Here is an 18072-nt window from a genome sequence, read left to right as displayed (position 1 = left end):
TTCTAATAACTAATGAAATATTATATAAAGATATAAGAAATCATATACATTATTTAGAATATCATATAGATTCGCAGGAAGCCATACAAAACATCAGGACATTATATAAAGCATTAAAAAGTCGAAATAACTAACAGAATATCGTATAAAGATACAAAAACTCATATACATTACTCAGGATATCATATAAACTTACAGGAAGTCATATAAGGTATGAGGAAGTAATAATACTGTTATTCTTTGTTCTACGAAGGGAAATGATATTTTCGACCAGAAAAATTTGAGAAAAAAATTGAACGGTATTAAATATTTATCTCATTATTAATTGTACTACATAGGCCAATGTGATTGAACGATATATTTTTTCTCAACCGAGGATAGTGGACAAAGAATTTCTCCACTCCAGCAATATAAGATATTATCAGATTATTGATTAAAGAGACGGAGCTTTGAAAAATTTCATGTGGAGCAGCATGTGATTGAGTAGATTATGCCATCAAGAATCCGCATTCTGCATTGATGGCTGGAAGTGGTTCTTATCTATTCATACCTCCATTCCCTTGGCTCATCTAAGGAGCTTGTCTACACCACTTCTGTCTTGAGGTCTAAAAAGTTGATTTTGAAGGAGATTCTAAGACATGGTTGCTGATTGGCTTCCATTGGGAACATGCAGATTGTCTGCTTTTGAATTGGGAATGCTGTTATAGGCTGATGTTTCAGGTCTGGGTTATTTCAGAATCCATCTTGCCTTATCCTTTTTGTTTTCTCTTAGCTTTGACCTGTATTGTCTCAAAAAAAGAGAAAAAAGAGATTATCAGTTGGATCGTGAGCTATACTGCTCGGTCAATGGGTACTCATCCTCTTGCAGCTGATATTTGGAACATTTGTGCGTCTCAGGAGATGAGTGTAGTTAAACACATCTTTAAAAAAAAGGCTAGCAGTGCGGCAAACTGGACCGCATCCTTTTTCGGCAAACCATTTTGGATTTGTGGTCGGAGACAAGCATTGAGACATCTCTAAAGTCTGGCTCATTTGCCTTGGGACTCTCAAAAGTTTAAGAAGTTGCAAATAGATTATAAAACTTTAAATTCGTTGTAAACTGGTCCAACCATCTATTTGGACTAACATCATTAACGGAATCAAAAGAAAAAGATGAAAATACCTTCACCTCAAAGAGGCTGTTTTTTGTCATTCATCTACTTGTATAAATCTTAAAGCATCCTATTCTTTATCATTTATTTACCAGCATAGATTTTAATGCATCCCATCCTTTGTCATTCATTTGCCATCGCATGTCTTACCATGCTCTTGTCTCAATCATCTATCCATGTGTATACATCTTAAAGAGTTTTGTTCTTTATCATCCATTTATTTGCATAGATCGCAAAGTGCAAGGTGCTCTATTTATGACCTATTTGCGTGCACAAATCTCAAAGTGCTTTATCTATCATCTTAAAGCATTTGTCCTCTATTGTTCATCTACTTGTACATATCTTAAAGCATACTATCCTCAGTTATTTATCTATCTACACAAATCTTAAAGCATCTTATTCTCTATCATGTACTTATTTACATAAATCTTGAAGCACTCCATCCTCTATCATCCAATCTGTATAGATCTCAATGTACTCATTCTTTATTATGTGTCTGCTTGCACAAATCTTGAAGCACTTCATCATTTATTTTGCATCCATTTATATTAAGTGTTCCATCCTTTATCATTCATTTGCTTGCATAAATCTCAAAGTGATCTATTCTCCATTGTCCATCCTTTTGCACAGATCTTAAAGCATTCCATCTTGTCATTCTTGAACCATAAATCTCAAAGTGTTCTATATACTATTATTTATATGGCTGCATAGATCTTAAAGTACTTCTTCTTTTGTTATTCATCTATTTGCACAAATCTTAAAGCAATCCATTATCTATTATTCATCCATTTGCCTGAATCTTGAAGTACTTCAAGCTTTATCATTCATCTACCTATATAGATATTAAAAGATGAAGTCATTCATCTATGGCACCAATTTGAAAGTGCCACTTTTCTCTCTTTTTAATTTTTGCTATAGCAAGAACTCCTTACTATATTAATTGGAATGAAAATCAGAGGATTTTATAAAAATTAACCTATCAAGTGATTCCAACACCATGTCGTTTTGTAATGGAGATTGGCAGCTGGACCACTTTGTAACGAATTTGAAGTTTTAGGATCCATTTGTAATTTTTTAAATTATTGGGGTTTAAATATAAATAAGTCAAACTTTAAGAGATGTCTATGTAATTTTTTCTTTTTTTTTTTTATTCTTCTAGTTGGAGGTCTTCTTGAGTAGTGTATTTTGTTTGTTGTCTCACAAAAAATCAAAAAAAAAAATCCCCTGCTTAGCCAGGATCTTCTCTGTCAAGCCTTTCTCCTTGATACTAACATCAAGGAGGTGTTTGATTGAAGGGAGTGGGGATCTGAAATCGAAATCGAAATGAATGACTCCTATTCCAACCGTTTGGTTGGGAGGAGTCCCATTTCGATTCCGATTCCAAGATAGAATGGGAATGGCTCAATCTATATAGAACTTAATTCTTATTCTCTTCTATGGATTTAAATTTTCATTCTAATTTTGATTTTAATTTCGATTTCGATCACGAATTAAATGCTTCACAGGATTTGACCATTCCGATTCCGATTTCAAGCCATTCTGATTCTTATTTTTATTCTGATTTTGATTATGAATCAAATACCCCCCAAATTCTGTCGAGCTCTGCGCCCACTGAGATACCTTCCATCAGCTAGTAATTTCCTAATAGCCAACAAGTATCTAACTTTACCTTTTTGTTCCCAAATAAATATGGATGAATTTTACTAATATTTATTTTCAACTTCATTCAGATTTATTCATCCAAACAACTTTTTCACTGCATAAATAAAACCACACCAAAATGGAGTATTTCCAAGATTTCATTTGAAGAGAGAGAGAGAGAGAGAGAAGGGAGAAAAAGTTTTTTAAAAAAAAAGAGAAAGAAAAAGAGGAAGAAGAAGAGTTGCACATCTTTGCAGCTCATATAGTTTTAACCTGATAAAATTATTTAAGGGGGTGTTTGATTTACAACTAAAATTAGAATGTGAATGAGAATCGGAATAGTTTGGAATCAAAATCAGAATGGTCAAATCCCTCGAAGTGTTTGGTTCGTGACCAGAATCGGAATCGAAATTGGAATGAAAATTTGAATTCATAGAGGGGGTATTTGGTTAGGGAGAGTGGGGATCTGAATCGGAATGAATAACTCCCATTTCAACCGTTTGGTTGGAAGGAGTCCCATTCCGATTTCGATTCTAGGGTGGAATAAGAATGGCTCAATCTATATAGAACTCAGGGGTGTTTGGTTCGCAACCGAAATCAGAATAGGAATGAGAATCGGAATCGGAATGACCAAATCTCCTGAAACATTTGATTCATGATCGGAATCGGAATTGAAATTGGAATGAAAAATTGAATCCATAGAGGAGAGTAGGGATTGAATTCTATATAGATTGAGCCATTTCCATTTCCCCCCGAAATCAAAATGGGATTAAGACTCCTCACAACCAAACAATTAGAATGGGAATCACTTATTCCGATTCCGATTCCAAACCCCCACTCCCCCCAACCAAACACATCCTCAATCCCTACTCTCCTCTATAGATTCAAATTTTCATTCCAATTTCGATTCCGATCACGAACCAAACGTTTCAAAAGATTTGACCATTCCGATTCCAAGCCATTCTGATTCCCATTCCGATTTCGATTACGAACCAAACACCCCCAGAGAAGAATATGAATTGAGTTCTATATAGATTGAGCCATTTTCATTCCATCCTGGAATCGGAATAAAACTTCTTCCAATCAAACAATTGGAATGAAAGTCACCCATTCCGATTCTAGACCCCCATTCCCCCCAACCAAACATCCCCTAAGAAGCCAGATGGTTTTACTTAATTAGAGAGGAAGAAACACCTCTTCTAAATAAAGCTATTCAAAATACTATGGTTAAATCATTTGAGAATCAAATAGAGCCTCCGTGCACATGAATATTATCAAATCACTCCAAAGCAAAATCTTACATGCAATACAAGTGCAAGTGTCATGCAGCATCATAGTAGCCACCATTTCCACATAGTTGGCTTATCTGTACAACAAACTATATAACCGTGACACTAGCAACTGACAACTCGTGACCTGTAAACAATAATTCATCTTGAGACATACGATTCACTGTTTTCATCCCATTCTCTGAAAATATAATGGGAAAGGCAGAAAAACCCTCATTGGTATACATTCTATAAATCAGGTAATCTTTCTTTTCTTTGCTATTTTTTTTGTCTCGGCTCAAACAACCGAAAACTGATTGCAGTGCTGATTAGAAAGACTACAAGTTGCTGACTTAGATGTTTCGCAAGACCACAAACCTGGAACAGGAACTTACAATCTAATGGAAAGAGAGAACAAATCTTCTCGAGAAATCTGGAATGCAATAAGTACATGGCCTGCTTGAGTGACCAGCTGAAAATGCAATATTAATAGGCATTTCTGAATCAATAACCACAAAATTTTAGCTCAATGGTTTCATTTACAAGCAACCATGTACAGAGAAAACATGTTTAGCTAAATTGCCAAAAAAGTTATTCACTGGCTGGCCATATTGTACCCTCTGCGATGCTGATCTACAAACTCTGCCTGCTTCTATGTAAACACTATACTGCAAAAAGATAATCTCTCAACTTCATTCCATGAAAGAATAGAATAAAGTACCAAAGTGAACAGTGGTAGCCCCTCTGCTTCCACCAGGTGCCAACAAGAATATGGTCCATGTAGACTTCTTTGATACAAAATCACTGGACGTAATCTGGAGATTCTGAACTTAGTAACCATACAAGATGATCATCCTCCACATTCTTCAATGTATCAGCAGATCCTCTACTGATGTACCAAGATATTGAAGCTGTGTCCAGTAGCCAAAGCAAAGTATTACGTTAAAACATGCAGGAAAAAAAATCATAATATCTTGTAGAATGTGTAAATGAGCTTTCTTGAAATCATGCTGCCAGCAGCCAATACTACAAAGTACAAACAATGAATTTTGTTTTTCAACTTTAACTAGCTATTATAGGATAGATATACAGTTTCCTGACATTATTTAATCATATAAAAGCTTTCTGACGTATTTCAAGGGCAATATAAAACTTTCAGCTGTAAAATGTTGATTCTTGCAGATAATTAAGTTCAGAGATACGGCAGCCAGGGAAGTGCCTTGAATTTGAGAGATGTATGACAAACTGTATAGAAGTGATGAAAAAGATCTGACTATCCATGAAAGAACCGTAACATTTATGAAAACAGGATTGCTGTCTAACTAAGGCACACTTTTCTGAAGACTGACAAGTAAATTTCATGAAAATATTCCATCTAGACAAGTCAAATCATAAAAAAGGCCATGTGGATATGAGTGTTAGTCAAAGAATGAGAAAGGAGTCTTTAATTTGGGGCAAATAAATTATAGAAAACTATTTCACAATCAAGAGTTAAAAATTATACATTAGACACTAATTAGGTCTAAGGCTGAAACTGGGCTCGGGCGGGTCGGGCTTCGGGCTAGGCCCAAACAAAATCAGGCCGGATTTGGGCTCAAAAATATAGCCCATTCATTTTCGGACCACGCTCGGGCCTATCGTTGGCCCAGCCTGGGACTAGCCCAAACCCGAGATCGACTGCAAGCCCAACTATTCGCCTGTTCTTCTTCCGTTCTTCATTTCCTCCGATGGGGCACGTTGCCAGATTCGCTCCGTCGGATGGTGAAGCTTCGGAGGGGGACCGCCTAGGGGCAGCGGTTTTCTCCAAGAGGCTCCGTCAGAAGAGGGATGGCTTCCGGAGCCTCCTCAAGATACCCCGGCTCTTCTTCTTCACGAGCGGGCCGGAGAAAGGCACAACATCAAGCAGGCCCGAGAGCACCCGCCGCTCAATCGGCCCAAAGGAAGAAACCCCAATCGAGTAGCCCTGACACGGGCCCCCCGCCACCATCGAAGAGCTAGAGGGGGATGGCAGAGAAGAATCTAGAGCTTCGAAAGTCGGTGGCCTGTGACTTGGCGGCGACGGCGGTCGAGGCGTCATAGACTGGGAGGGGGGACGGAGGAGTTGGCAGAGATGGAGGCATCGAAGATGGTCTTGAAGGCGGTCTCGATGGCAGCAGTAGTGGAGGACAAGGCGGAGGAGTGCGAGTGGGCAAGCATGGGCTTGGGCCAAACAATGTCTCGGGCTGGCCCAAATGGATTCGGACCGGGCTCAGGCCTAGATTTTTATACATTTATCGTGCCTAAACCCAACCCGAAGCCCGAAAATAATTTTCGGACCAGGTTCGGGTAGGGGTAGGCCCGGCCCGGTTCCACCCCTAATTAGGTCCAGACCTTCTCAAGGTGCAACTTTGACAAACGATATCGATAATCCAAAGAGACACTCGCAATGGCCTAGACATGGTAGATCTATTTGGTAGTTTAAAAAAAAGGACAGGAGAGACAGATGAGACAATGAAACCCTGGTTCTAGTCCTTCAAAAGATTTGGATACGCCATTCAAAACTTGTGGCATAAAATCAGTTCCTTGTATGAATGCTATTGCAATATTCATTCTGTCCTACCTGCTGCGGGAGTCATTTCCTGCTTTCTGGCTGTATGCAATAACAGTGTCCCAGAAATAACTGTTATAAATCCACACAGCTCAGAAGCTATACTGCTTACACTTTGACCAGACCAATCCTGTAGCAATTGAGAAATGGGTAAGAAATAAACCTCAACCAAAGCATCTTAATATGTAAATGTTTCTTTAACACATACCTTGAACATTATTGCACTTGCCACTATTGTAAGAGTGGTAAACATAACATAGTAAATTGGGGAGACAATTGCTGTATTGAAGGTATCGAGTGCCTGGAAAAGGTAACATGCAGAATTCATTATATTATAAAAGATGCTGATACAACTGCATAAGCAATTGCTCAAAGAGTTGTACACAACAATCGCAAAAAACAGGTATGTCGCCTAATGAGCAATGGAAGTATTTTCATCAAGCATGCATTTCAAGAACATAATCACTGGTTGTATGCAACTTGAAGCAGGGTGATTCCTGCCCATGTCAAGCTATGCAGAAACCTATAAAGAAAGATTGCAGAAATGTTATTTGTTATTAGCTCCTTTCAAATACAGTAGCATTACCCTGCTAGCATACACCACATTTTCAACTGATTATGCATTTAACTACAAACCATCAAAAAATATAATTATATCTAATCCTTGTTCCAGGAAAAAGAGAGAGATTCTCTCTGTATGTCATCCTTGTGGTTGGTGCTGGAGCCAAGCGCTTATAAATAGATTTTGATGCATGATGATTTTTTCAGCAAAAAAGGGGAGCAAAAACCGCAATTTCAAAACGTAACCACATAATTGTAGATTTATGTACCCATGAAGATCAAGAGTTCAATTACATCATGGAAACTTGAAATTCATCATTTAAGCACAAGCAGCGCTCCAAGTCCTGGAACTTCAAAAGTTTTGGTCAATCATGAGTCAATCAACATATGCATCAAAAGAGATTCTGATATGCTAATCATACGGTCAGAGAAACAAAGCATGTGCTGTAAGAACTCAAGTATAACTCTTAAAATACTTTACTTGAATACACAATGCACCCAACCCTTGCATGCTTCCTCATGCAGGCATGTTTATGGAAAACTGGACTAAAGAAAGAGTAAGACGCACCAAATAGCTGCAAGATTGTTGGCATTGAGTGGTGCTGATGGTTTAATAATTATAGAATGCCAATTCATGGAAAAAAAGTGCTGCTGTGATGTTCTGCAGTCATTTTTAGAAAGGCCAGAAAAGAGTTTAATGAGAGAGAGTCTGCCAAAGAGAGAGAGAGAGATTTGCTGAGCAGGACCAGCTAGTCACACAGGCAACAATGCTGGGCATTAAAGAGAGTAGATGCATGGGAAAAAAAAAAAAGAAGCAAAGCTGGTGTTTTCAAGAGAAAGTAAGAATTCAAAGTAGTACAAGGAAATAGAAATAAAACAGCAAAGATAAGACAATAGTGGAAAGGTATTAGACCATGTAGAATGAAGGTCAGATGGGCAGAACATATTTTGACTGATTTTTCTTAAAAAAATGTTGGATGGATAAAAGGCGGGAAAGAAGAGTGAAAATTTGCACAAGTTGTAAACACAGGTGAAATTTTAAGAATAAATGCTGATCAAACAAACATGGGATCGCACTTATTAGCCAACAACATCAAGAATAACTAAAATATGGATTGAAGTCATCTAAGTGTACCTGGAAAGACCAAGAAGCGTACCAATGGGAATAAAGCAATCACGAATTGATTTTGTTATATGTACATCTTAAAAGACTGAGGAATTTATATGTCACAATTAACAGAGAAGGAAAAGAAGCAGGAAAAATGTGAGTAAAACTGTTATTTCTAATTGGAAAGGAATTATGAACTAGTTTACATTTTACAAAAAGAAAAGGAATAGTTTTTTGTTGAAAGAAAAGAGGAAAAGGTGGGGATAAGAATTGTCAAGCATGTTTTTTTAATTTGCATTGTAAAATATCATACTTAAACCAAATGACAGTAGGCAATGACTGAGAAGAAAATTAACACAAGCAAGTTGAAGTTTGAAAACATAAACAAATATGAAACCAGGGTTGTAAAAACAGTACTGGATGGCATGCCGATTTTTTGAAACACAGATACAATACCATGTACCAACACATGGTGCAGGACTGCATCTCCTACTGAGACATGGTGTACTGTTGCTGGTTTACTACTTGTGCCATCCCATTATGGCAGTTTTTAAAAATTGTACGAAACATCGAGTGATGCGTGTCAAAACATGACCCATATAACAGTCTCAAAATCAGATAAAGGTTGAGGGCTGATGATGAGTTGAGGACCATTTATAAGAAGACCAAATTAGAGAATTTATGATGATTCACTTTAAACATGTCGTGTACACACATGGACATGCATGCATGCATATCTGCATACAAGTGTTTGAGCATGTGTCAAGCATAAGGTTAGAACTGAAAGTGATGAACAATGCAAGTCACTAATAAAAGCTCAATAAGGTAATATGTACTTAGGTTTAAGCTATATTTACTTGCATGGATCCAACAGTGATGGCCTTAACAACATGTAAGTTTAAATATGAAATACAGGAACAAGATTTTTGTCCACTCTAATATGACAGTCCAATTGTGCATTCATAAAATACCATTTTTCTACAAGAGAAGAAAAAATAAGTATTATTGTGGAAGATAAAAACAGCATTAATGTTACAGTCAAGGCAACAAGCAAAAATAAAGCAGTTGCATGTGCATATTACATCAAATCTAGCAATTCTATCATCAGAGAAATGATTCAACTGCTTTTATAATTGAAATCAGAACCAGATATAGCGAGGTTAAGGCCTATTAAAAAAATAAGATCTCCTGCGGCTTGCAACTTTTTCTCATAATGTAATTGGATTTCTATTGAGAGGAAATTGCACATCTCATGTTTAACAAGGATATGAAAACAAAAAAATGCAACTGACTTTAGTTCTAGAATCCGTTAATTCTTGGGTTCAAGATAATTTTATTGCTTTCAAAATTGAAGATGCCCATATAAACAATTTTGATAGGTCGGTGCTTGCTGAATTTCATATCTCTAATCTCGAATCTAGAAATTAAGGCACTTATAACTAAAAATTGTAATGACCCAAGACCTCACCCAAAAAGACTAGCTGGCAGGTATTTACTTGGGTTTCTTGATCTTGTATAAGTATCCAAAATTTTTCCAGCGAATAACCGATGTGAAACTAAATACATACCTGCATGAGTCCTCACGTACTCCCTCCATTTAAGCCCTGACATCCTTGTCAGGCTAAAAATCCAAAGCCATGCATCCATTCATAAACACTACAACCGGCCCATGGTCAACCCCAATGGCTGCAATCTTCCCTAATTGATATAGGCTATGGATTGGATCGGCTCTAATATCATTTGTAGCAATCATAGACCTCACCCAAAAAGACTAGCTAGAAGGTATTATTTGGATTCCTTAACCCTATATAAGTATTCAAAATCTTCTCAGTGAATAACCGATGTAGGACTAAATATGGTCCCACGCAGGTCCTCACATAAATGGATCAAATCCACTGCTCTCTTCTATGGAACTGAATTGTGAAGGTGAATCTAGAGGTCATGTTTGTCTTCTGGTGGTGGTGTTATAAGGGAGACCACAAGCAAATTAATTTTGGGTTTTACCTCCTTTCATGGGTTTGGTTCCAATGATTTTAATAAAATGAGTGCCTTCTTGATGGGCTGAAATTTTGAATCCAACGAGGCTCCTCTTCTATCATTTTGGAATCTAATGCTCAAAAATTGGTTAATATTCTGGATCAAAGTTCTTGGAAGCTTTGCTAACTGGTTCAGAAATTCAGATTGGTGACTTACCAAATCTGTGGTGGTTCCATATATATTTAAAGAACACAATTTAGCTAAGGATCATATGGCAAATTCAGCTTGTGATACCCAACAAAGAGTTGTTTTCAGCTCTTTTAGCCCGCTTCAAGTTGGCACAAAATGTTCTCTAACAGTGGTTGAGATGGGCTTTTGATAGCCTAGATTTGTATTTATGTAAGATTCCCCACAAGTAAACTCATGGACATTTTTTCCCTGTTACATTTATTTGCTCTCCATTGTAATCCTTCTTTTATTTAAATAATCTATGCTAAACCCCCACCCTGGACATGGGGTTATTTTTCTCAAACAGAAAAAAAAGGGAATATAGACAACATGTAGAGAGGTACTTGCAGGTAAAACTGATTTCAGCCATGAGTACAAATTCACATACAACTGACACAAATCAGGTCCTAGTAAAAAGAACTGAGAAGCTAGAACTATAGCCATGTAAGAAGTAATAATATTTTATGGCATCATGTAGGGTCATCCATGCTAAGACAAATTAATTCTGGAAATAAAATTCTACAGATATTGCCCTTAACTGTATTTTATTAATAACGACCATCAACTAGCACAACATGAAGCAATTATAAGTAGTTGCACTCTAAACTGTTATATACTGCAAACCAGGATTCAAGCAACTATCTGGAGATAGAAAATTTGAACAAAACAAGACAAACAAAAATAAATTTTTTGAAGGATAATCACCTATAGAGGCCTTAGACAAAGCATAACTGAAAAAAGGTTCTATGGTTGAAAGCATAGAAAGAATAATCACATAAAAAAGAAAATACATGTTAAGATTATCAGCAAGCAGTCTTAGAAGCAAACCCTTTGAAGTTGGCACAGGAACAGCACAGGAACCCCATATAGAATTGATAGATAATGTAAATTTTGTAAAAACTTTGATATTCTATGGCAATCTGGAGTATTGTGGGATGGAAATGATTAAAGTATCATGAAATAAAGACCAGAAGCCATTATCAAGAAAAAGGCTCACAGGCTGAGACCATGGCTTCAACTAACAGAGACATCAAATATCAAATAGTAACATCCAGTAGAATGCACATGGTACAGACCTTGTTCAAGTAATTCAATTGAGTGGTGACACAAATGACAGCAACTGTGACAAATAGCCATGTCTGCGGATAAGTAATCTGACTTATTCCCTCCAGTGTAAGTTTTACTGCAATTCCAACGGCCTTGATGCTAACAACCTGTATGCCATCAGGACAAAAGAAACTGAGCTTGACAATAAACAAGACAAGAAATTTTACCACATTTATGGGTACAGAAAATCCCGATAACCGAGTTCATGTGATTCACATTTGTGAGCTCAAGTTAACACAATTTACCGTTAGTGAGCCCATTAGAGAGCAGATACCCAGGTAAACCATTATGCTGTTGTGTCCATGACGAGGTTCAAAGTGTAACACCAATGCCAAGACAATTGCTAATGTAGCAGCACAGTAAACTAAAAAAGCTGCAGACAGGACAAATGCAATAGGAGAAATTAATTACATCATAGACCTGCCTAGGCGTTTGACAAACAGTATTGCATAGAAAAATGAGGACTATTGTCTGTGATACCAGGTTGAGTAGCCAGATTCCAAATTTCTTCTACGGAACTTGGGGAATGCTCCTGAGGTGCATGAATTACTATAACAACTGAACCAACGATGCAGGATATACACCCCAAAACACCTAGTTTCTGTAATCTTTCCTCCAGCATAAAGTGTGCCAAAACTGCACTGTTTGGTCCATCAAAAATATAGATTCACAAAATCAATAGGATCCAATTATATATTACCAAGCACAGAAAAATGTTTTCTTAGTGTTACCTGACAATAATACTCAATGCACCAAGAGGAGTTACAAGAACTGCAGGGGCAAAAACATAAGCAACAAAATTTGCCACCTCGCCTACCGTCACTGGTTGTAAAGAAACTTGAGTTCAGACAAAGATATTTTGCCCCTCTGCTACACTAATAACTAAAAGGCTATGAGTATGGTAAATTATGACTCAATATCTACAAATAGCTTACTTGTTACCATTCCGGCCCACCATAAAGGCTCTAATAGGTATGCATACCCTCCAAAACCTACAGTAAAAAAGAAATAAGAAAACAATCAGAAACAAAGTTGAAAATGTGCAGCAAAACAATGAAGTCCTGATAGAGGAATAGCATAGAAGATTGAAAGATCAACCCCCCTGTTTGAAAATCTGTAAGTTACTAGAAGGAAGTATGCCAATGCATTGCATAATTTTTTATTTCTCAAAGTTCATGGTGATTCAAAGCCCTCTAAGCCAAAAAAACCGAATAAAAGAAAACAAATGAAAAGAGAAAATTAATTTGGTATTTTTCCACCAATAAATGATGCTTTCCTAGATAAAATTCGCCTACATGCTCCTCCAACACCTAACCATTAAGATGGAAAAAATGATGTGGTAACAAAGGTGTGGTGGTTTTTCTCTAACTCCAAGCAGAAGTATGAATCTTGTTAAAAGACGTATGACAACTGCATCTCCACACCAATCTCAATCTCATGAGAGAATTTGAGCCACAAGAAAGAAAATAAGGATTGAAGTTTCCAACTTGAAAAGTGAGGAATAGTTTAGGATGATACAAATTATAACTAGTTAAGAATCAGCCTTGCCATTCAGCCAGCGAAGTTTCAACTAAAAAAATGATTCATAAATAGGGCAAGAATTTGGTAGTCATAAAAGAATGTACAAAGTTCCAATAATAAGAAACTAATCAATCCCAAGATATAAAAACTAGGTCTAATCAGTAGAAAAACTTTTCTTTTTAGAGATCATGATCCATAACTGGTTTCATGATGAGAAAAAAAAAAGAATAAACTTTTGGTTTCTTTTAGAAGTTGAGTTTCCAAAAGTGCCTGTAACATATGGCAGCTTGAATATTTCATTTTAATGTGAATATTTTATGTCATGGACAAGTTCCTTTTTAGGATTGTGGCACATAAGAATTGGAAGATAAAACGCAGTCCAAGGGCATTGCACTCATAACATTGTGCATCTTTTTTCTATTGTTCTTCTTTTCTTATTCCACCTATTGTGCCAACCAAAGATCCAGCTCGCCAACTCTATATGTATAATTCAAGTACGGAAGATACCTAAATTCTATGGAGACATGCTTGCACGTTCTGTATGGTGTTTGTTTGTTAAACACCTTCTTTATCATTATGTCCTCTCTCTTTCTTCACTTTTGTATGTTGATTGGATTAACTTTCTTAACGTTTCTTCTTCAGCTATATTTGCCTTTTCCTTTAAATTTTGCAGAAGAGAGAAAAGGGGGCGGTAATATCAATGGGCCATAAAGTGGTCTAAAATCCTATAAAGAAAAGTAAAAAGATACTTACGAAAATGGTTTTGGCTTGTCACTAAGGCAGAAGATGGATTATGAGGCATGGCATAATTCAAAAAAGAAAAGAAATTAAAGATCTTGCCCCAAAGACATTGCAGAACACAGAGCCTCAAGACAGAGAACAAAAAAGGTTCGTCTTTTGCAATGAGATTGCTTGAAAGCATGGAAATCAAGAGAAAGCATACGAGGTTGCTTTTTATGAATAGTTGGTCGTTGTTGGTACTTGAAGACACTTATTCAGCAAACCAACGTGATTAAGCAACATTTTGCATATAAGAGTCTAGCACATCTGATGCATGCAAGAGGAAATGTTGATTTATTATCTATCTTGATCCCCATCTAATCAGCAACAAAAAAAAAAAAAAAAAGAAATCTATTCCTTAATTTTTCTTCATTCTCTCCTTGAGAGAGAGAAGATTAAAACAAGTTGCGTGCTTGTTGGAGATTGGAGTCGCTATAGAGTTATGAAGATTGGAGATGTGGAGGTGCCATTTTCTTGGTGATTCAGGGAGAGCCGGGGTTGGAAATATGGAGTCAATGAATCGATAGTTCAATACTGCAACAAGAGAGTCCGCACTATAATGCTAGAGACAATTATAAAAAGTTTGTTATATTGTTAAAAATGATATATGAGGGAAAGAGAAGGGAGCAGAGGATGACAGATTCATGAAAACATGCAGATAGCAGTTGATTGATATATTTAGGCACTTGACTTTGTATCTGTTTTTTGATTCTTAGATCTTCTAGCTCCAATTACTAGGTCAGAAGATGTTTGAGTAAGAGGCATTAATTAAATGTAGGAGACATCAACATGTACTGCATTTATGTGTTTAAAAATGATAAAGTTAATACATTGAAATATCAAGATTTTCATATCTAAATCACTAGCCACTCGGTAAAAATTACAATTACTTTCTTAGAATTGGGTATTACATGAAAGAGAGTGGCTAAAACAGATATTTCAAACATTGCTGGATTGTATTGATCATAAGCATTAGCTATATGGACTTGGAAACTGTTTCCCAAGGACTTCTAATCTGCAGAGCCATACCTTTTTGTAAAATTAGCCTAAAATCTCAACAATCTGCCAGTCTGGATTTTTTTTCCCAAAAAAAAAAAAAAAGCATAGGGCTATCAATGTATGAATTTTAGATGATAATGCGATCCTCGTGTATTTTTCGTAAGAGCAGCATTAATTATGAGGAACAATAAGCGATCACAAACATGAATGAAATCGGTAATTCCATACTCATTGGGCATTAAAAGCATCAAGATTAGATTTTTTTTTTTTTCTCATTGCATATATTCATCGATCCTCGAATCGAAAAAAAAAAAGGATGACAAGATCTAGGGTTTCTGACCAGCAGGAGTGCCGCATTTCCCGGCGCGCTTGAGACCCTTCTTCTTCAAAATGAAGCTGGCTCCGATGAATGCGCTCGAAACCACGGCCAAGGTCAGACCTTTCGTGTTGTCCGATACGCGCATCATCCCTTCCATTCCCCTTCCCTCCTCCCTTCTATCCCACTTCTAAATTCTCCCTATCTTTCTCTTAATGTTCCTCTCTTCGCCTTTTCTAGATACAGAGAGGTAGGAATTCAGAATAGAAAAGGCGAGAGATTCCACGCAAGATCGAAATCAAACAGGGGCGAGCTCCAAATCGAAATCTTCCTCCCGCCTCCAAAATTTTGAATCCCAGCCAGAGAAAAAGACTTCTCCTTTGTCGTCTCCTAATCCATGCGCCAGAGAGATGGAGAGAGAAGGGTAAAAAGGGTGGGCGAAAGCGAGGGCGGACGGGGGATGGTGCCGTTTAACGTGACTGGGTGTCGGAAGCCCGGTTTCGTTCTGGTTGCGTCCGCGTAACGGTTAAAAAAGAAAAGAAGAAATCTGCTTCGCAAATCGCAACCCAAATGTTGTACCCAGTTACACTTTACGGGACGGGCCCGTGCCACGCTTTTGGGTATCACTGCGGGGCTCCGAAGAAGAGGAGAGATGGTGATGGCAAATGGCAAAAAGGGAACGGCCTTTTAACAGCGGGGGCTGGAACGACCCCCGCTGGGGACCAGGGCGTAGGACGCAGGGAACGCGTAGGGCCCGCTGAGTGCAGCGGGTGCACCATCGGGTTTACAATTTTGCTATGTGAATAGGGAGTGGGTGATTTGGTCTGGGATCAGTTTAAGATCAATCTTCAAATTAAATCAGCTTGTATCAATTTTTTAAAATTAAAATTGGAATTGAATTGACAATATAAAGAAATGGATTCAAATCGATCCAAAAAATATATATTTCACATAATTTGATCTATCAGATTTGCGCACGAAAATTTTGTCAAATGGGCAGTCTATTGAATACGCTAAAAGAATTGTCATTTATTTTAAATTTTAATTATATTAAATGAATAGTTTATAGAATGTATCAAGATTCACGGATTTGATACTAAAGTCCATATCAGTGATACGAATCCCTATGGATGTATACTAACTCAGACTGGTGCGAACCAACACAGAAGAGAAGAAAGAAACCAGAAGGAGGAAAAGAAAGAGAGGGGAGGGGAGGGAAAGAAAAGAAAAGGAGAGGGAAAGCTGTCGGAGGGCCTCCAACTGGTTATCTCAGATGACGCTATCACAGCCTCTAGCATCGTGAGTGGGAAACAGGGGCGATCGTCCTTGTTTCAAGGTTTTTTTTTGAAACCCCGTTACAGTGAAGCCGGCACACCTATTGCCGGCTTCACTATTTCTTAAATTTTTTTTAAAAAAATTTTAAATAGTGAAGCCGGCAATAGGTTTGCCACTATTCTGCAGCCGCGGCTCTATCCGTACATTTTCTACCGCTTGGTGGCCATGGCAACCATCTAGCATCCTTCGACAATCTCTCCGCCGGTTGTGCCTCTCTCCGATATCATCGCTCCTCTCTCTCTTTTTCTCTCGCTCAATTAAATATTCTATTAGGCGATGTCGAATCGCGAAAGCCTCTGTGGCCCTCCGACGGCCTCAGCAGACCATTGCCAGCTTTTAACGGTATCATCTCCTATCTTTTTTCCCCTCCTTTCTTTCTCTTCCTCTCCTACGCTCTTCCCCCTCCAGTGTGCTATTTTGCTCTATCGAACTTTCTTGGTTTACTACCGAAATGGCTCAGAATATCCTGAATCATCTGATTCGAGATGATTCGGGGATCTATGAAATGGACTAAATGAATACTTTATGGACAGACTAAAAGAGCCAATGAGGGAGGGCTACAATCTTTTTTAAGAAAATAAGATATTTTATAGTTTATTATTTATCTATGTATACATGTACTTGGTTTAATTTAAATCTGATTTTCCAAAATTTAAATAGGAGTCAGAATCATTTTTTTAATTTTTAAAATTTTTAAATCAAAATCGAATAAAATTTGAAACAAATCAATTCAAATCAAACCAAAAATACTTTGCGATTTGTTTGGTTTGGTTGCTTAGCTTGTACCACTGTGAGGTTTGAAGTTAAAATGAGCTCAATTCATTTAATTGCGTAAACGAATAACAAGGGATTTTTTTTCCTTTTAGCATTGGCTAGAGCTGGTTTTTTGGGAGATCTTCTCTGATGTAAAATGGGGAGAACTTCTTTGTTTGCCACGGTCCTTGGGCATATATGCAAGGCCAGGGATCCTTTTGTGTTTGAAGGCACCCCATCCTCGGCCCCCTGCGTAGCCGGGAATGCTTGGACTCTGAAAAATATGCCTCTCCCCTCCGCCTGGGGAACAAAGAAGAAAACTTGGGTTCTTCCTTGGATGTTGACATGCTTATGAAAGCTAGTATTGTTCACACTGAAGCTATGGAGATTGAAGTCATTAGAGCCGGAAACATGGGCGGTGCAGGGAGTTTTTCTTCAAAGCGAAGCTTCGTGGATGCTCATTTATCACCCCAGTCAGTTTGGAGGACCCTCGGGTTCTCTCCCTGGGGCGTCCACCAAGATATAACTCTGTAACCTGCGGTCTAAACAAACACACGTCAAGGATTTGATGGTCCCATATAGGGCTGACAATTTGATGGATCATCATATCGGTCCGAGAGTATAACAAAGATTAGCTCAATCCGAATATAACTTGTTTAATTAAATGGATTGATCTCTGAAACACGAATACAATATGAATATATACGAATTGACATGATACGATTCATCTAACACGATTA

General features: G+C 37.5%; 1 protein-coding gene across 1 annotated transcript; it reads right to left on the bottom strand.

Annotated features, from left to right (window-relative positions):
• Positions 1–4284: 4284 nt before the first annotated feature.
• On the bottom strand, positions 4285–15804 carry LOC105055056 (probable magnesium transporter NIPA6). Its single transcript, XM_010936755.4, has 9 exons — positions 15269–15804; positions 12564–12620; positions 12360–12450; positions 12109–12269; positions 11874–12001; positions 11598–11735; positions 6856–6948; positions 6660–6777; positions 4285–4971 (listed from the first exon to the last, which is right to left on the bottom strand). The coding sequence occupies exons 1-9, from the start codon at positions 15402–15404 to the stop codon at positions 4862–4864; spliced, it is 1032 nt and encodes a 343-aa protein (XP_010935057.1). The 5' UTR covers positions 15405–15804; the 3' UTR covers positions 4285–4861.
• Between the last annotated feature and the right edge of the window lie 2268 nt (positions 15805–18072).

Source organism: Elaeis guineensis, chromosome 12 (assembly GCF_000442705.2).
Source record: "Elaeis guineensis isolate ETL-2024a chromosome 12, EG11, whole genome shotgun sequence".
In the NCBI taxonomy this organism is placed as follows: domain Eukaryota; kingdom Viridiplantae; phylum Streptophyta; class Magnoliopsida; order Arecales; family Arecaceae; genus Elaeis; species Elaeis guineensis.
Note: the sequence above shows the minus strand (reverse complement) of the source record. Positions and strands in the feature narration are given on the sequence as shown.

Coding starts and splice junctions, on each gene's coding strand:
- LOC105055056 (XM_010936755.4), bottom strand. CDS start 15,404: ATGGAAGGGATGATGCGCGTATCGGACAACACGAAAGGTCTGACCTTG. Junction 12,270..12,359: donor GCATTGAGTATTATTGTCAG/GTAACACTAAGA, acceptor TGGACCAAACAG/TGCAGTTTTGGCACACTTTA. Junction 12,002..12,108: donor GAATCTGGCTACTCAACCTG/GTATCACAGACA, acceptor TCCTGTCTGCAG/CTTTTTTAGTTTACTGTGCT.